This window comes from Anolis carolinensis, chromosome 5 (assembly GCF_035594765.1).
Source record: "Anolis carolinensis isolate JA03-04 chromosome 5, rAnoCar3.1.pri, whole genome shotgun sequence".
NCBI lineage: Eukaryota > Metazoa > Chordata > Lepidosauria > Squamata > Dactyloidae > Anolis > Anolis carolinensis.
Genome location: NC_085845.1, coordinates 137,393,597 through 137,408,706, shown reverse-complemented (window position 1 = coordinate 137,408,706; position 15,110 = coordinate 137,393,597). Strand labels below are relative to the sequence as shown.

General features: G+C 37.0%; 1 protein-coding gene across 1 annotated transcript in view; it reads left to right on the top strand.

The window, feature by feature from the left end:
• kcnd2 (potassium voltage-gated channel subfamily D member 2) overlaps window positions 1–15,110 on the top strand; it is a 396,909-nt gene that overhangs the window by 365,191 nt on the left and 16,608 nt on the right. Inside the window, exon 3 of the mRNA XM_003221219.4 lies at window positions 8,338–8,500. Coding sequence (XP_003221267.1) covers window positions 8,338–8,500 — 163 coding nt within the window. The remainder of the gene's footprint in view (window positions 1–8,337; window positions 8,501–15,110) is intronic.

The window sequence follows — 15,110 nt, the reverse complement described above, 5'->3', positions numbered from 1 at the left end:
AGGAAAACATTTTACATCTTCAGTTTAAATTCCAGAAATTTTAGGAGGATTTAGAATGCTCTTCAAAAGAGGTTGGAAAACCCACCAATGATAGCTATATGGCGTTTTCTCAGTACAACCAAAAGCCAACAGAAGGAGGTCACAGTTCTGCAATGTAAGCCTGGACTAAAGACTACAGAGATTATATTAGATGACTATTTTATATTATGGTCCTGCATGTCATAAATGCAACAAAAAACTGTAAATGTGACATATGTCTTACCTAAGGTAAGGTAAGATTTTCCCCTGACATTAAGTCTACCTGTGTCCGGCTCTGGCTTATCTCCATTTCTAAGCCGAAGAGCCGGCATTGTCCGTAGACACCTCCAAGGTCATGTGGCCGGCATGACTGCATGGAGTGCTGTTACCTTCCCGCCATAGCGGTACCTATTGATCTAAATGTTTTTGAACTGCTAGATTGGCAGAAGCTGAGGCTAAAAGCAAGAGCTCACCCTGCTTCATGGATTTGAACCGCTGAATTTTCGGTCAGCAAGTTCAACAGCTCAGCGGTTTAACCCACTGTGCCACCGGGGGCTCCCATCTACTGCAACTATATATTGCAGCTGACCCTCAGTATCTACAGGTCAATAGATTCCACCATCCACTTCTTGGGAAAAAAAATAATTCCAAAAAGTGAAAGTTGACTTTGTCATTCTATATAAGGGACACCATTTTACTTAAGTATCTATGGATTTTGGTATCCACAGGGGTAGATGTCTTGAAACTAAACCCCATCAAATAAATGGAATTCCATCAGGGTTCAATGTAGCTCAAAAGTTAGTTATACCAAAAAAAGAAATGAATGCATATTCTACTGAGAAACAAGTGTAACTTAATGACCTCACTTCTGGAATCAAAATTACTTACAAGCTATGTGTTTATGTGTAGATATTTCTAAGTTCTGTCCTTGGGCCATATCTCATCAAAGGTTCTCCATCCCAGCACATCATTTTAAAAAAGTGAATGGATGTGCTACAATATGCCATGTTGGTCTTGTAAGCACTCTGAGATTGCATCTACACTGTAGAATTAATGCACTTTAACACCACTTTTACTGCCAAACTTAATTTTTTTCCCAGTGGATCACTAGGTCCTAAATAAATTCTTCAAGTAAAAAATCCCATATATTCAGACACAAGCATAAATCATGGAAATTAGAATGCATTTTCTTGTTCCACTCTGCTTCCTTTTTCTTGCAGAAATTTGAATTTCTGCCTCCTAATTTATTTATCAGCGACTGTGATTACTGCTTCCTACAGGTTTTCATCTTGTTTATGGATTCATAAGAAATGACCTTGCATTTTAAAAGGAACGCTGTCAGGTTCAATGGCCTTCTATTTGTTTTACTTTCCCAACCTCTGAAAATCCCCTTTCATAAGGTGTCTTTAAATAAGAAAAGAAAAAGGAAGAATGAAAATGCACTGTGCCATCTTTTCTCTTTCAGCAAGCACAGCAGAAGTTAGACAAGAAACCCCACATGGCCAAGGCGTTTGTGGAGAGAATATAATTGAACTAGAAGGGAGGGTATATTTGGACGTGTTTGGGTACATTTGTGTCTTGCGGAGTGAAATATGACATGTTTCTTTCTTCTCTTCCATCAACTTTCCAGTGGTGTTTTATTCCCTCTAGTGGATTGCAAGGTCATTGCAACACATCAGTTTTCATTGCTTTGGGTATGTGTTTTTGCTTCTTGGAAAAATTGGATTCATAAGCTGGCCAAAAGATTTAAAAGTTTCCATGCAGTATTAACTGTGTAATTATAACTGTTACATATCTTGAAACGTATCCTCTGCTTCTTAGTAAAGGAAGAGCCAATGCTGCTGTAAACTGACAACTGAATTTGATTTCAGGGTTGTTGTTGTTGTCAGAATAGAATAAATCCTCAGGTGGATAAACCTCCAGTAGACCAACAAGCAAAGTAGATTGGGGTTAGAAGTAGATCAACATGCAAGATAGACTGGGGTGAGAATTAGATCAACGTGCAAATTAAATTGGAGTTAGAACTGCTGCCCCAGATACTTTTTAGTGAATTTCCTTATTACCTTTATTCTTCTAGGTATTTTGGACTTCATCTTCCTTCAAGTCCTTGTTGGCATGGGAACATCATCTTTACTGTTCAGAAATAATGCATTTTCTGGTCTATCGGCACCTGTAGGGCCATAGGTTTTTCACTTTGGCTATACTCTGGACTTTTTATAATGCTAATTATTAGATTCTCTTAACTGGTAATTTTGTGGATTGAGCCAGGGCATTTTGCAAACAAGACATATGGACTGCCTTTTAGCTGGCATAGCTCCCTAAATCACACATAATACATAGCTGAACGGATGCAGAAGCAACACTCACCTTGATCACATCGAGAGCAGAACTCAACCTGTTCCATTGGACTCACCTGACCCTTACGATACTGATAAAGCATGCCTTTTTTCTGTATCTATTGCAGGAAGGATTGCTTACATATAGGCCATTCCTTGTAGAATTGGAGTAATTGCCTTACTTAGGATGAGATATATCATAAATACAGGCATTTTTATCAATTAGAGTGCAAAACTGACATACTGTGTTGTGCTGGAACATTAATTCGACCGTACAGGTTGTCATCAGCTTGTAATAAATTCCTGTCAGCCACACAGCTAGTATGAAAAGACATCAGATATTTGTGAAGAAGTGCAGAAAGATGCTTATTGTAAAGGTTTTCGAGAACTGCTGCAGACATTTCAAAATATGGAGTGGCATGGGAATAATGGCACCTGACTTCATTTTTGTGTTTTTGCTGCAATATCCAACATGAGAATTCAGCATTTTCCATAGAGCTCCATGAAATCAAGAGATGGATGGCTACATTTATTTTAAAAACTGTCAATTTTTAGCATCCATTACATGTTTCAAGATATTCAGTGGGTATCTGAAACTCTAGATCAGTGGTTCTCAATCTGTTTTTGGCCTACAAGTCCCAGAAATTTCAGCCAGGTTTTCTGGGAGTTGAAGGCCAAAACCATCTGGGCACCCCAGGTTGAGAACAACTGCTCTAGACAGTAGTGAACCCTATATTTGCTATGTAACACAGATACTATGTCATCTGGAAGTCAATATTCGCTAAATGCTATATCACAATGTAATAGTGTTCAGCTACTATTGACCTTCTAACAATACATCAGAAGTAGGATTTTCAGGTGATCTTGGATCATTGACTGGTGCTCATGGTTGGATGTCATGGTTGGAACAGACAATGTGGATAGTTGGGGTTTCTTGGTAACTGAGGGCTTTTTGCCAAAAACTTTTGGAAGAACATATTAATTGTAAATTGTCATCTTTTTCTTTCTAATCCATGTTATCTCTCAGTGATCATATGGGTGATTTTAATGCTGTGTTCAGCCAAGGATTGCAATCCATAATGCTGTACAGTTCTAAATAATTTGGAAAAAATCTGGTTGTGTTCAGTTTCTTCTTCATCTTCCTCCTCTTCTGTAGATGACTCAATAAATTCTTCCAATTCCTCATTTGCTAACACTTCTTGATGGCTTTCAGTATGTTCTGTCACTTCTTTGTCACGGATGTCAGCAAATCCTTCTCCACCAGCTTGTCTTGCTGCGTGAATGATTTTCCCAACTTCTCCATAGATCCCTGGGAAGCCTTTAAAATCATTCACGACTTGACTCCATAAGTTCTTCCAGCAGGCAGTTATAGTTTCTGGTTTTAATTCACCCATTGCCTCTTTGATTAATGTTATTGTATCAGCAATACTCAATGATTTCCGACCCTGCAGTAGGGTCTGCAATAATTGCTGATAGCATGCGATCGAGTGCCAGGCAGGTGAATGTGGCCTTGACAAACTGAAGGATGGTCAAGGGGCTGAGGCAAGGAGATTGTATTTGGAGGTAAAAATACAACCTTGACATTTTCGTTTTCATAGCAAACAGATTCAAGACAACATTGTCTGTGATTAATAGGACTTTAAATTACAACCTTTGCTTTTGCAAGTATTTTTCATCTCTGGGATGAAGTATTGGTAGAACTATTCCATAAAGAAGACAGCTGTGACCCATGCTTCTTTATTATGTTGCCAGAACACAAGCAAGTAATGTTTGATTTGGTTTTTGGGACAACATGGGTTCTTCACTCTGGTTTTATCATATATTCTGCTAAAGTAACCAAAGTTACCAAAATTAATCTGACTTTCCATGCTTTATGCGCTTGTGGCACCTTAACATTTTTATGTATGAAGGTTCTATTGGGCATCTTCCAGAAAATCCCAGTTACATCTCCATTGAAAATATGCTTTGGATGGTATCCTTACTCCTGAATCAACTTCTTCAACTCTGTTGGAAATGTGCTGAAATTCTTCAATAGCAGAGAAAGCCTTTCCAGTAATTTGCAAATTTTTCCGTCCTTGTTTCAGTAAATGGCGTAATGTCACTTATTTCAGGGTAACCCTTGATGAGGTCTTCATATAGTCTCAATACTTTATGATGCCACATGTTCTTATAAATGTTTTCTGTTCCTGTCTTCCACCCAAAAATTCATTATTTTCTCTATATTTACTAAGCATTTATCCTGGACTATGGCTGTAACTTTTGAAGTTTGAGGTGCGACAGCAAAACTAACACAAATTTCCTTTTCTTTCTTCACAATTTTATGGATAGGGTGTCATTTGTACCATAGATCTTAGCAACTTCAGCATATGATTATTTCACCCTTTTCTTTCGCCTACCATTTAGAACTTTCACCTTTTTACTTAAAAGAAGCACTTTATGGCTTCTCTTGGCATACCTGGATTGCTAGCATTTCCACTCTTGTGCTTTGGGGACATTTTAAAATAATTAAGTGTACTTTATAAGGGGTAATTTAACACAGACACTGGTATACTGCGTCATTGGAATATTCACCAAGACAGCCAAAGACTAACAGACTGGTGGTGTATACAGAATGGATATGCAGAAGGGCTCAGGGTTTCATGATATTATTGTCATGGTGTACAATTACTGCAGCTTTCCATATTAAATTAATAAGGTATTTCCAGTCAATATTGCCATTAATTCCTTTAATATTTTAGACTAGAACTGATGGCAGGTAATTGAAATTGTGGAAAGTGATCCTATGGCTACATGGGTCTTACTGTGGTTCTTTTGTTATTGTTATTACAAAATCCACACATTATTTTGTAAACTCAATATAAGCATCTTTGGGTTTTTTAAACAAACGTGTTGCTTTGTTTTGTTTAAAGGTGTGTGGAAGAAAGAAAAACGGGCAAATCTGCTTATTTACTCAGAGAACATTGTAGCTTTTAAAGCTCTAGCCCTTTGAATATTTGTGCTCTTTAAACCTTTTGCTATGTTTTCCTCTGGTCGGCATTGTTTAGCAGTGGCATACTAAATAGGCAGGTGACATTGCTCACAGGTGACTCATGTTCCAGTCCGACTGAATTTGGGTGATACAGATAATTGAAAATGTAGTTTGTTTTTGAGAACTTTTCAGAAATGTCATCAAAATTTGATAGAGCTGAGATTCAATAAAACCAAATGAGGAAGAAAGTGAAAATGTATCCATATTCATGTATCCATATATTTCTGTATCTCAGAACTGTGATTGTACAAATATCCTTCCGATAGGTATTACACACAAAGTCTGTAACTTATTCTTCCATCACCATTTTAAAGAACGTTATCCCCAGATATAAAGAAATGTTACCAATCAAGAATTAATTTTTAATACTTTAAGATCCATCATATTCTGTGAAAGTGCAGTTAGCTTTGATAGCCATACATGAAAATCATGGTGCCAAACATGGTTCTGTGTGCAGTATTCCTGCTGTTATTTTAAAAGAAGAAGAAGAAAAATGCTCGGAAATAGAAATACAACTACCAACAAAAAAGAAAAGTCTTCTAGCACTTCCAAATACCCCACTGACACCAAAGTGAGCAAAACAACCTTCATGTTGTGGGAAATGAAGGGAGGATATCGAATTGTCAGTTTCTTAAGGCAGAATGAAAAGAGAAAGTTCAGCACACCTGAAACAACTGGTTCTGCTGTGAGAATATATATGTTCTCCTTGCTTTTGGCTATTTGAGCTGTAGAAGAGTGTAAGGGTTGGCTGTGTCCTAAAACGCACTGTAGGTCTTGACCTGTTGTGCATAAATCAAAGTATTACATATAGTTTCTTATTTGTTTGTTTGTTTGTTTGTTTGTTTGTTTATATCTTTAGATCCTGCCCCTATCTCTGAGGATCTCAGAGTGGTGTACAACAAAATCAACTTTTAAAAATGTAAAGCAATAATAATTTTAAAAGGCTAAACCTATGTATCACCTAGTGGTTTAAAATAGTACAAATCATACAAATTGAATAAAGTTGGTTAGGCTTAAAAGGTTTGATTTTTTAAAAAGAAATGTTTAACTTTGAGCTAGAAAATGGAAAACCACTTGGATGCCACAGGAGAAAAGGCCCATTCCCATGCCACCCACACCCCGTATATAGTCAGAGATGAGAAGTCCTCCAACAAGCCTCAGTTTTCAAGAAGACTTGTATAGGAAATAGAGCTCCCTCCAGTACAAAAATCCAAGGCTATGTAAGGTGTAAATATTATTGCCACACCTTGAATACAAACTGATGAGTGTTAGCAGATCGTACAATCCCTTTATAAGTTTCCGCAAGGCTAGAGATACTTTGGATTCAAACATTTTCAACTGTATTATTATTTTATTATTATTACAAACATTTATATCCCACCCTTCTCAGCCCCGAGGGGGGACTCAGGGAACCCTTACAATTAGCATCATTAGACGCTGAACAAACCAGTATAAAACATAATATATAAAATCAATTACAGTTAAAATAGATAACAATTAAAACATCCATATAAATCTACATAAATATGCAATCAAGGGCACAGTCCAAATCATAATCCATGTCTGTAAGTATTAGACAAGTGTAACCAACAGATTAATAGTTCCTGGTAAAGGGATAATTAGACCCCATGAATACATGCCACATAGGGTAGATTTCAATGAATGAAACATAATAGGCATCCTCACCTGAAGCATGTGCTTTTTTCAGATATTTCCAGTTATCCTATCTGAATTTTTGAATGAATAGATGTAGAGTGAGAGATGGTTTTGGACATCTATATCTGGCTCACAGAGGATTCTTTTACAGGTTCGTTTTAGTATGGAGGGGGATTTTTTAAATAGGCTTCACTTTCTATCTTAGCAGTTTGCCTTATATTAAATCAAACAATTGGTCCATCTAGCTTAATTATTTGATGCTTGGGTGAAAATAATTTGCACAGTTTTCTCTTCCCCAATAGCAATACTGTAAATTTTGTTATCAACTGGAGAAAAAATGCTCCATATAAGAACCGAGACTAGAAGGATTGGTTGTTTTTCTGTGATGAGAAGTAATAGCACTAGCTCTTTTCATTTTTGTGTGTGTGGGGGGGGGGGGGGGGAATCTAATTTTCAAGAAGAAATGTTCACATTTTTTTCAAAAAGTTCCAAAATGCAAAGAAATCACAAGATCATACACAACAGCTTTCATCATGTTATCCAGCTGCTAGAGAACTATTGAAATTGTGTTGTTATGGGAATGAAATAAGTGAAGATTTACAATGCTGACTTCACAGTGTCTAGCAGAAACTTGGTGCTGTTTTAGATATAGTCTTTCGCTGCAAAAATGTTAGGAGAAACCAGAGATAGAATGGGTCACTCTCCATTAGAATATGTGTCTAACTAAATTACTGTCCCTCTTCCTAAAAAATAATCCATCCATTTGCCAGAAGTGAAAGCTGATGTGGAATCAAGGTCCCATGTGAGCATCACTTCATATAAAAAGGCCATTGTTGGAACACCTAAGATTATAAAAGGAGTTTTGCTGGCCATCTAACACATTTTTAAAAAATTTCTCATGGATGTCAGGAAGCCTCTACCAGAAAATACCTCTGAATTAAGAGATTCCATCTACCCTATCATATCTAATGGCCATTGACAGGACTACAATCTATAAACCTGACAGATCTTCTTTAAAAGCCAAAGAGCCTGCGGCTGTCACCATATCTTATGGCAGCAGTGGACAGAGGTCCATTGTGCCTAATAGGAAAAGGTACTTTCTTTTTTATCTAGCCAATTGATATCAACAGATGACTGACCTTTCACAGTTTTGAGACAGGGTTTTTTTTTTGGGGGGGGGGGGGTTCCCCCACTCTGTCCACTTCGTCCAAACCACATACAAAACTCTTATCACTGGAAATTATAATTCATGTTTGCAAATAAATTTACTTCCTTTTTGTTTTGTTTTTTAAATTCCAGGTATGGTGACATGGTGCCAAAGACAATAGCTGGGAAGATATTCGGATCAATATGTTCTTTGAGTGGAGTCTTAGTTATTGCCCTTCCAGTTCCAGTCATTGTCTCCAATTTCAGTCGCATCTACCACCAAAATCAGCGAGCAGATAAGCGCCGGGCACAAAAGGTGTGTTTCCTCTTTCAGTTCCATGCCCTGACTTGATAATGGAGTAGTCAAAAGATATATGCTGCAGTTTCTCTTTATGAATATGGAAAACGTTTTATGTACCTCTATACAGGTTCATCCATTTGAAACTCTACTATTTATGGAAGTATATCTCTTGATTCAACCTTCGTGATCACCAACATCGCAGATCTATGATATGCTATACTATATTTGTCAGTGAGTTCAAAGCACAAGTTATCAAAATGTGGGGTATTGTGTCAAAAGTTTTATATTGTTTCTTAAGGACTTGTAATACAATTAAATATGTACAAGTTGAGCACTTCTTACCCACAGTTCCAAAACCTGAAATCCTCCAAATCCACAATAGTTCACATGGGTGACCGAGATGATTTAATGAACACAACCATTGTTTCAGGTAAAATTATTAAAATACAAAATTATGTTCAGGTTACATTTATATAAAACATAAATAAATGTCATATTTAGTTGAGTCCCATCTCCAAGATGTTCTATATGAATTATATATACAAATACAGTTAATCCAAACTCCCAAAAATGCAAAACCCAAAAAACTTCTGTTCCCATGAATTTTGGATAAGGGATACTCAACCTGTAATAACAATTCAAGGAGAACTGACAATACTACTCCAGTTATTCTTAGGGGGATTCTGGTGATCAAACTCTGCTCAGCAATAATGTAGGAAAGCAATCTGTGAGTTTCCATAGCTTATCAGTAATTCAGAATCATAGTCCAATACTAAAACTACTATTCCCACTGTCTCATTGGGAGAAAGTCTACCAATACCAGGAGTATAGTCTGCATTTGTCAAATAAGTTAATTGTATCTATTTGATAGTTGAAAGGGTTTGTTGGATGTATTTAACATTTTGTTCACCAAAAAGCTCCCATGTTTTTTTTATGTGGAGGGTTATTTCTATCGAATAAAGAAGTGAAGCATATTTGTTCTGCTTCTTGTTAATTAAACATGTTTTTCCAGTGACAAAAAATAGATAGAAGAACTGTCAAAATATGGCAGGCTGTAAACATAGATGGTGATGTCTGTATGACACATACAATTCTTCATTTTACACAGGGTGACTGTAATGACTGGTGTTTTCCTCTTTCCACTTGTTCTTTCCTTCCATCTTAGTGTTCATCCATTCCATTGAATGTGCAAAAATTTTAATCTCTGCACAACCAAGGGATTACAAATGAAGTGTACTTCATAATCAGCAAAAATCAATTTCACTCTAAATGGTCACAGGAAACTTTAATTAACAACCCACAGAAGCCTGAGTTCCCAGAAGAACTCTAGGGGGATGTTTCTAATAAAATGTGTGGTGACCTATAACTTGAGGAAACGATGACTATTACTTTAACCACATTACTGGGGTCTGTTTTAATTTATATTGCCTTAGTTTATTCCTCTTCTCCTCACTGACTAGGCCCTATTCTTTACAAAATACTGTATTCCGTCTTACGTCTTTTTAGAGCACATGTATCAAACTCATAGTCTACGGGGGAAATCCGGCCCACCATGTCATTTTATGCAGCCCTCAAGGTAGTAGATTACAACTCTTGTATTCCTCATCACTAGACATCATGACTAATGCTGACAGGAGTTGTGATATAGTAACATCTGGAAGGCTACTGTTGGTTCTGAATTTGATTAGAAGACTTGAAGATATAATGTCGGACTTTAAAATGTCATTTCCCTAACCTCAGAGCTACAAGTGTTGTTGGGTAGCAATTCCCATTATTTTATACAGCAGATAATCAAAAGTGAGGGGACCTGTCATTCAATAATATCTAGTGACCCAAATTGTGGAAAAATTTAAGAGCACTGACCACTATGTAAAAAAATTATAGTTGGTCCTCTGTATCCATGGATTTTGTGTCAATGGATTCAGCAGCCATCTAATGGCCATTATAAGGTTGATATGGCCCTTGATTGAAATGTTTTGTTGTTATCCAATTATTTGTTTTTATTTAATGTATGGCCCACCTGCTTCCCAGCATTGGATTCAAGGGAGCATGCACTCTTTCAAGAGCACAAGTATCCTAAAAAGTCTTAGTACAACAGTTAAAACACAATTGTGAATCAAAAATCTATTTTTAAAAAACACATATTAAAATGCAGATGAAAAGTAATTTTAAAAGTGCATATAAACATAATAAAATAGACTCCCTCCCAATGTAAAGCCCCAACTGCTGCAGCATATATTTCAAACCAAATGATTCCTTATCTGCTACTGGATTGGAAGGACAACACAGGGGAAGAGGGGAGGCAAGCATGCCTTTTAACAAAGATTAATTCAAAAGAATGCAGCCTCCAAATTCCAAAAATAAAATCACTTCTCAAATTATTTTCAGCGTTTGAATAATGAGCAACATCCAATAGTGCCAATCCACTAATACAAGTAACACTGAGCTTGCAGATATTCAGTGTCAAATTAGGCCCAAGGGAATCCAGTTTTGTGCCGGGGAGGGGGGAATTAATTGTCTACACAAGGATGTCTTATGGGAATAGCAAGTATATATAGTATTATTTTTGTTGAATCAAGTATGTTTGTTACACCAAAATGTGATTAAGCTCTCAAAATTTGATAAGGTCTCAGCTGTGACTTTAAAAAAATCCAGGCCCAGGTTTTTGGAGTAGAGCTTTGTCCCTTGTGTTCAGAAATCTAGAAGCTTAAATAAGATTTTAGTTTTCATTATACAGTAGAGTCTCACTTGTTCAAGACTCACTTATCCAAGGTTCTGGATTATCCAACGCATTTTTGTAGTCCATGTTTTCAATATATCATGATATTTTGGTGCTAAATTCATAAATACAGTAATTACAACATAACATTACTGCGTATTGAACTACTTTTTCTGTCAAATTTATTGTATAACATGATGTTTTGGTGCTTAATTTGTAAAATCATAACCTAATTTGATGTTTAATAGGCTTTTCCTTACTCCCTCCTTGTTATCCAAGATATTCGCTTATCCAAGGTTCTGCTGGCCCGTTTAGCATGGATAAGTGGGACTCTACTGTACAAGAATATGTATCATGTTGGTCGAGGTGACCATTGGTTGTTATGTGTCTTCAAGTTGTTTCCAGCGAATGGCAACTGTAAGACAAATATACTATTGGGTTTTTAAAGCCAGATTTGTTCACAGCAGGGATCATGGTTTTTATTGTTCCTAACATTTGTTTACAGGAAATAATTCTATGAAATAGTCGCTAAAATCATAGCATAAGAGATAGCACTGTGTCCTGAATCATTTCGGTAATACAAACTAGAGTCAACCTATTGGGCTTTGACTTATATGAATGTTGATTCAGAATTCAAGAGTTGATTCAATAGTTGATTGAGATGCATGATGATGAATATTGATTTTAGGATATGTTGTGCATGACAAGAGAATTGTCACTTTGCATCACAAAATACCAACAATTTAGTCTTTCCAAATTCAGTATATATTAGGAATTTTGTGAGATCACTATTCAACTTCTCAAGTTGGATTTGCCATCAAACAAGGGGACGTTGTTTCTGCAGTCAACAAGATCCAAAGGAATCACCCTTTTCCTGTTTCCATATTCCAGCTGTCTGTAATTTGAACAATGCATCACACAGGGGCGCTATTTTGACAGCGTGACTTGAGTGAAATAATGTTAAAAGCTAGCACTGAGATGCATTGTACAGTATTTTGGCTACATTCAATGTACACACCTAAAGCACAAATTAAGTGGAAAATATCAGAGCACACAGTGACAAAAATGGCATTCATGTGTTAATCATTTTTATAGTATGGGAACAAAAAAATACCAATTACTGCAATCTTGTTGCATTTTTGTCTGTGAAAAGAAATTTTAAATCATTTTGAATCTTAGGTTTTTTGGCCTTCATCCAAGGCTTGCAGGACTCACAACTGCCTTTTACACACACATCAACATCCTTACTCATTAAGGAAACAAATGGAAAAATATCACAAAAAATGATGACTTGCTCCCACAACATTTGCCTTTGCTGTGTTACTTGGAGTAGCTCACCCATCTCAATTATACAACAAAAAAAGAAAAGAAAATGAAAAGTCACTTACAGGGATAAAATCAAAGCCCAAGCCCTTTGGTGTACCTGACAAAACACTCAGGTGCCAGGTGCTAATGGAAAAAATACAGTTCTTTTCATTCTCTGATGACATACAAAAACCATCCATTCTCCACCTGGCACCTCTTGGGGACTAAACATATTAAATCGCCCCAGTGACTTCTGTCAAAAGCCGCTGAATATGAACAGTAACTGATAAGTTCAATTTTGGCAGCCTGTTCTCTGATTAGTAGTGTGATGGCAGCTTAAGAAAAAAATGACAGGAGTAATTTCAGGAGGAACTAAGTGATATTTACTGGGCATGTATTTGCTTGGAACACTGGCTAGAAAAGAGGGAATTGCCCACAGATTGCACCTGCTGTTAATGTCACATTGCAAAGATTTAATATTGCTAAGGGCTTTCTGTCACACCGGAGGGCCTACTACAAAATACACGGTTCTCTGTCTAAATTTGATTTTATCAGGGCTTTGATAATATACACTTTTTCTACCATAAGTCCCAGAAGCTCCTATCCTGCATGAGGTATTTTGGGAAATGAAGTCTGAAAAGTAATTTTCTCAAGCTTTGGATTTTACACAAAAGTTTTATGTGCATAGGTATGTATGCCACCCCAGCCAGGTGACTACCAGGTATAGTGTATTATATGCATTAACTTTGACAAAGAATCCAATTTGACTTCCTTTCATCCCAAATCTAGCACTTAGCAAATTATCCTAATCTATCTGAATGAACCAGAAGCTGTCATTAACAAAGAAAAAGATGATGACAACCAGTTCGATGGCCCTGAAAGTAAAGCATTCTAGGGAGTGAAGTAGACCAGGACTTCTGAAACTTTTCCACTTGCAACCCATTTCAGCCGTGTATATATAAATAAGTATAAAAATCAAACATTTACTGATAATAAATCAGCATCTGCAAAGCTTGCTAAATTGGATCATTTTCCTTTTTATGAAGTACAGTGTTCCCTCACTACTTTGCGGTTCGCTTTTTGCAGATTTGCTGTTTTGCAGTTTTTCATTAAACTCTAAAATATTATAAATCAGCAAAAAAATTACAATTTACAGCCTAAGGAAGGAGAAGCTGAAGGGAGAGAAAAGGAGCCCAAGTGGCAATGGGAGGAGAAGGAGGCGATTTATCAACACACGATTGGTTGATAAAGACTGAAAATAGTGTATAACTACTAAAATAATGTATAAATATTAAAATAAATATAGTGCCCCAACTTCGTGGATTTTCACTTATTGCGGGCGGTCCTGGAACATAACCCCCACGATAAGTGAGGGAACACTGTAGAGCATAAGCATCTTCTACAGAATCCACTGTAAACACTGCAGAACATATTCATGTAATGTTTAAAACAGCATATAGATGATGTTCAGAAAACTTCTATTGTTGACAAATGTTTCAGGACCCCAACATTGAGCTAAGAAGATGGCATTTGGGGTCAGGGACCCACAGTTTGAGAAGCAATGAACTAGACTAGTGGTTCTCAACCTGTGGGTCCCCAGATATTTTGGCTTTCAATTCCCAGAAATCCTAACAGCTGGTAAACTGGCTGGGATTTCTGGGAGTTGTAGGCCAAAACACTTGGGGACCCACAGGTTGAGAACTATTGAACTAGACTAATCTTGCTTTCTTGCTTTCTTTCCTTCCTCCCAATGTAGAACCTAAAGAAACTTAAAATACAAATAAAAACAAATTTCAGTTAAAAAATTAAAGTACTATTAAAACAATTAAATATCTAAGTTCTAAATTAAAATAATTTAAAGGCATCAAAATTAAACGTGCAAGAGGGGGGCAAGAATAATACTCCCTACTAGTCTTGTGCATTTGTATAAAATCGCTACCGATTTCTGTTTATTCCATTCATATGGCCCCGTTTCCATGTCTGTCTGCTGCTTCTGAAACTGGTGCCCATCCTAATGAGCTCTTTCGTTTCACCATCCAAATATACAAATGCATTTGACCCATTGGCAGCAATGGGGGGGGGGGGCTCCCCAGGTTCCCCTTCTGCTCCGTTTTAGGGTTAGTGAGATTAAAATCACCATACGGAGGGCGTATCTATCACTTTTAGCCTTCCAACTCTTACAAGGTTTGGTCATCCCCGAATTTTAGGGATTTTTTTCTTTCTATAAATGAAATCTCCTTAAAAACATTCCATCTTTCCCCACTCGTCCTGCCCTCTAACCTAAGGGCTTTCTTAAGCCCTTAGGTTAGAGGGCAGGACGAGTGGGGAAAGATGGAATGTATTAATGACTCTGAGATGTTTTACTCTCGATATGCAGAGGAGACCTGAGATTAAAGGCAGGGGCTTAAGGCACCACTGATTCTGAGAGGTCTCCCTCTCAATCTGTAAAGGAGACCGGAGGTTAAAGAATAAGCAGGCTGCAAGGCAGGCACTGAGGCAGGCAAGAGGCAACAAGTGTGGCAGGCAGAGGAACAAACAGCAGCAAAACAAATAGTTTTGTGCTGATTTCACTTTCGTTTCACTGCTTCATCCGTGTGGGGA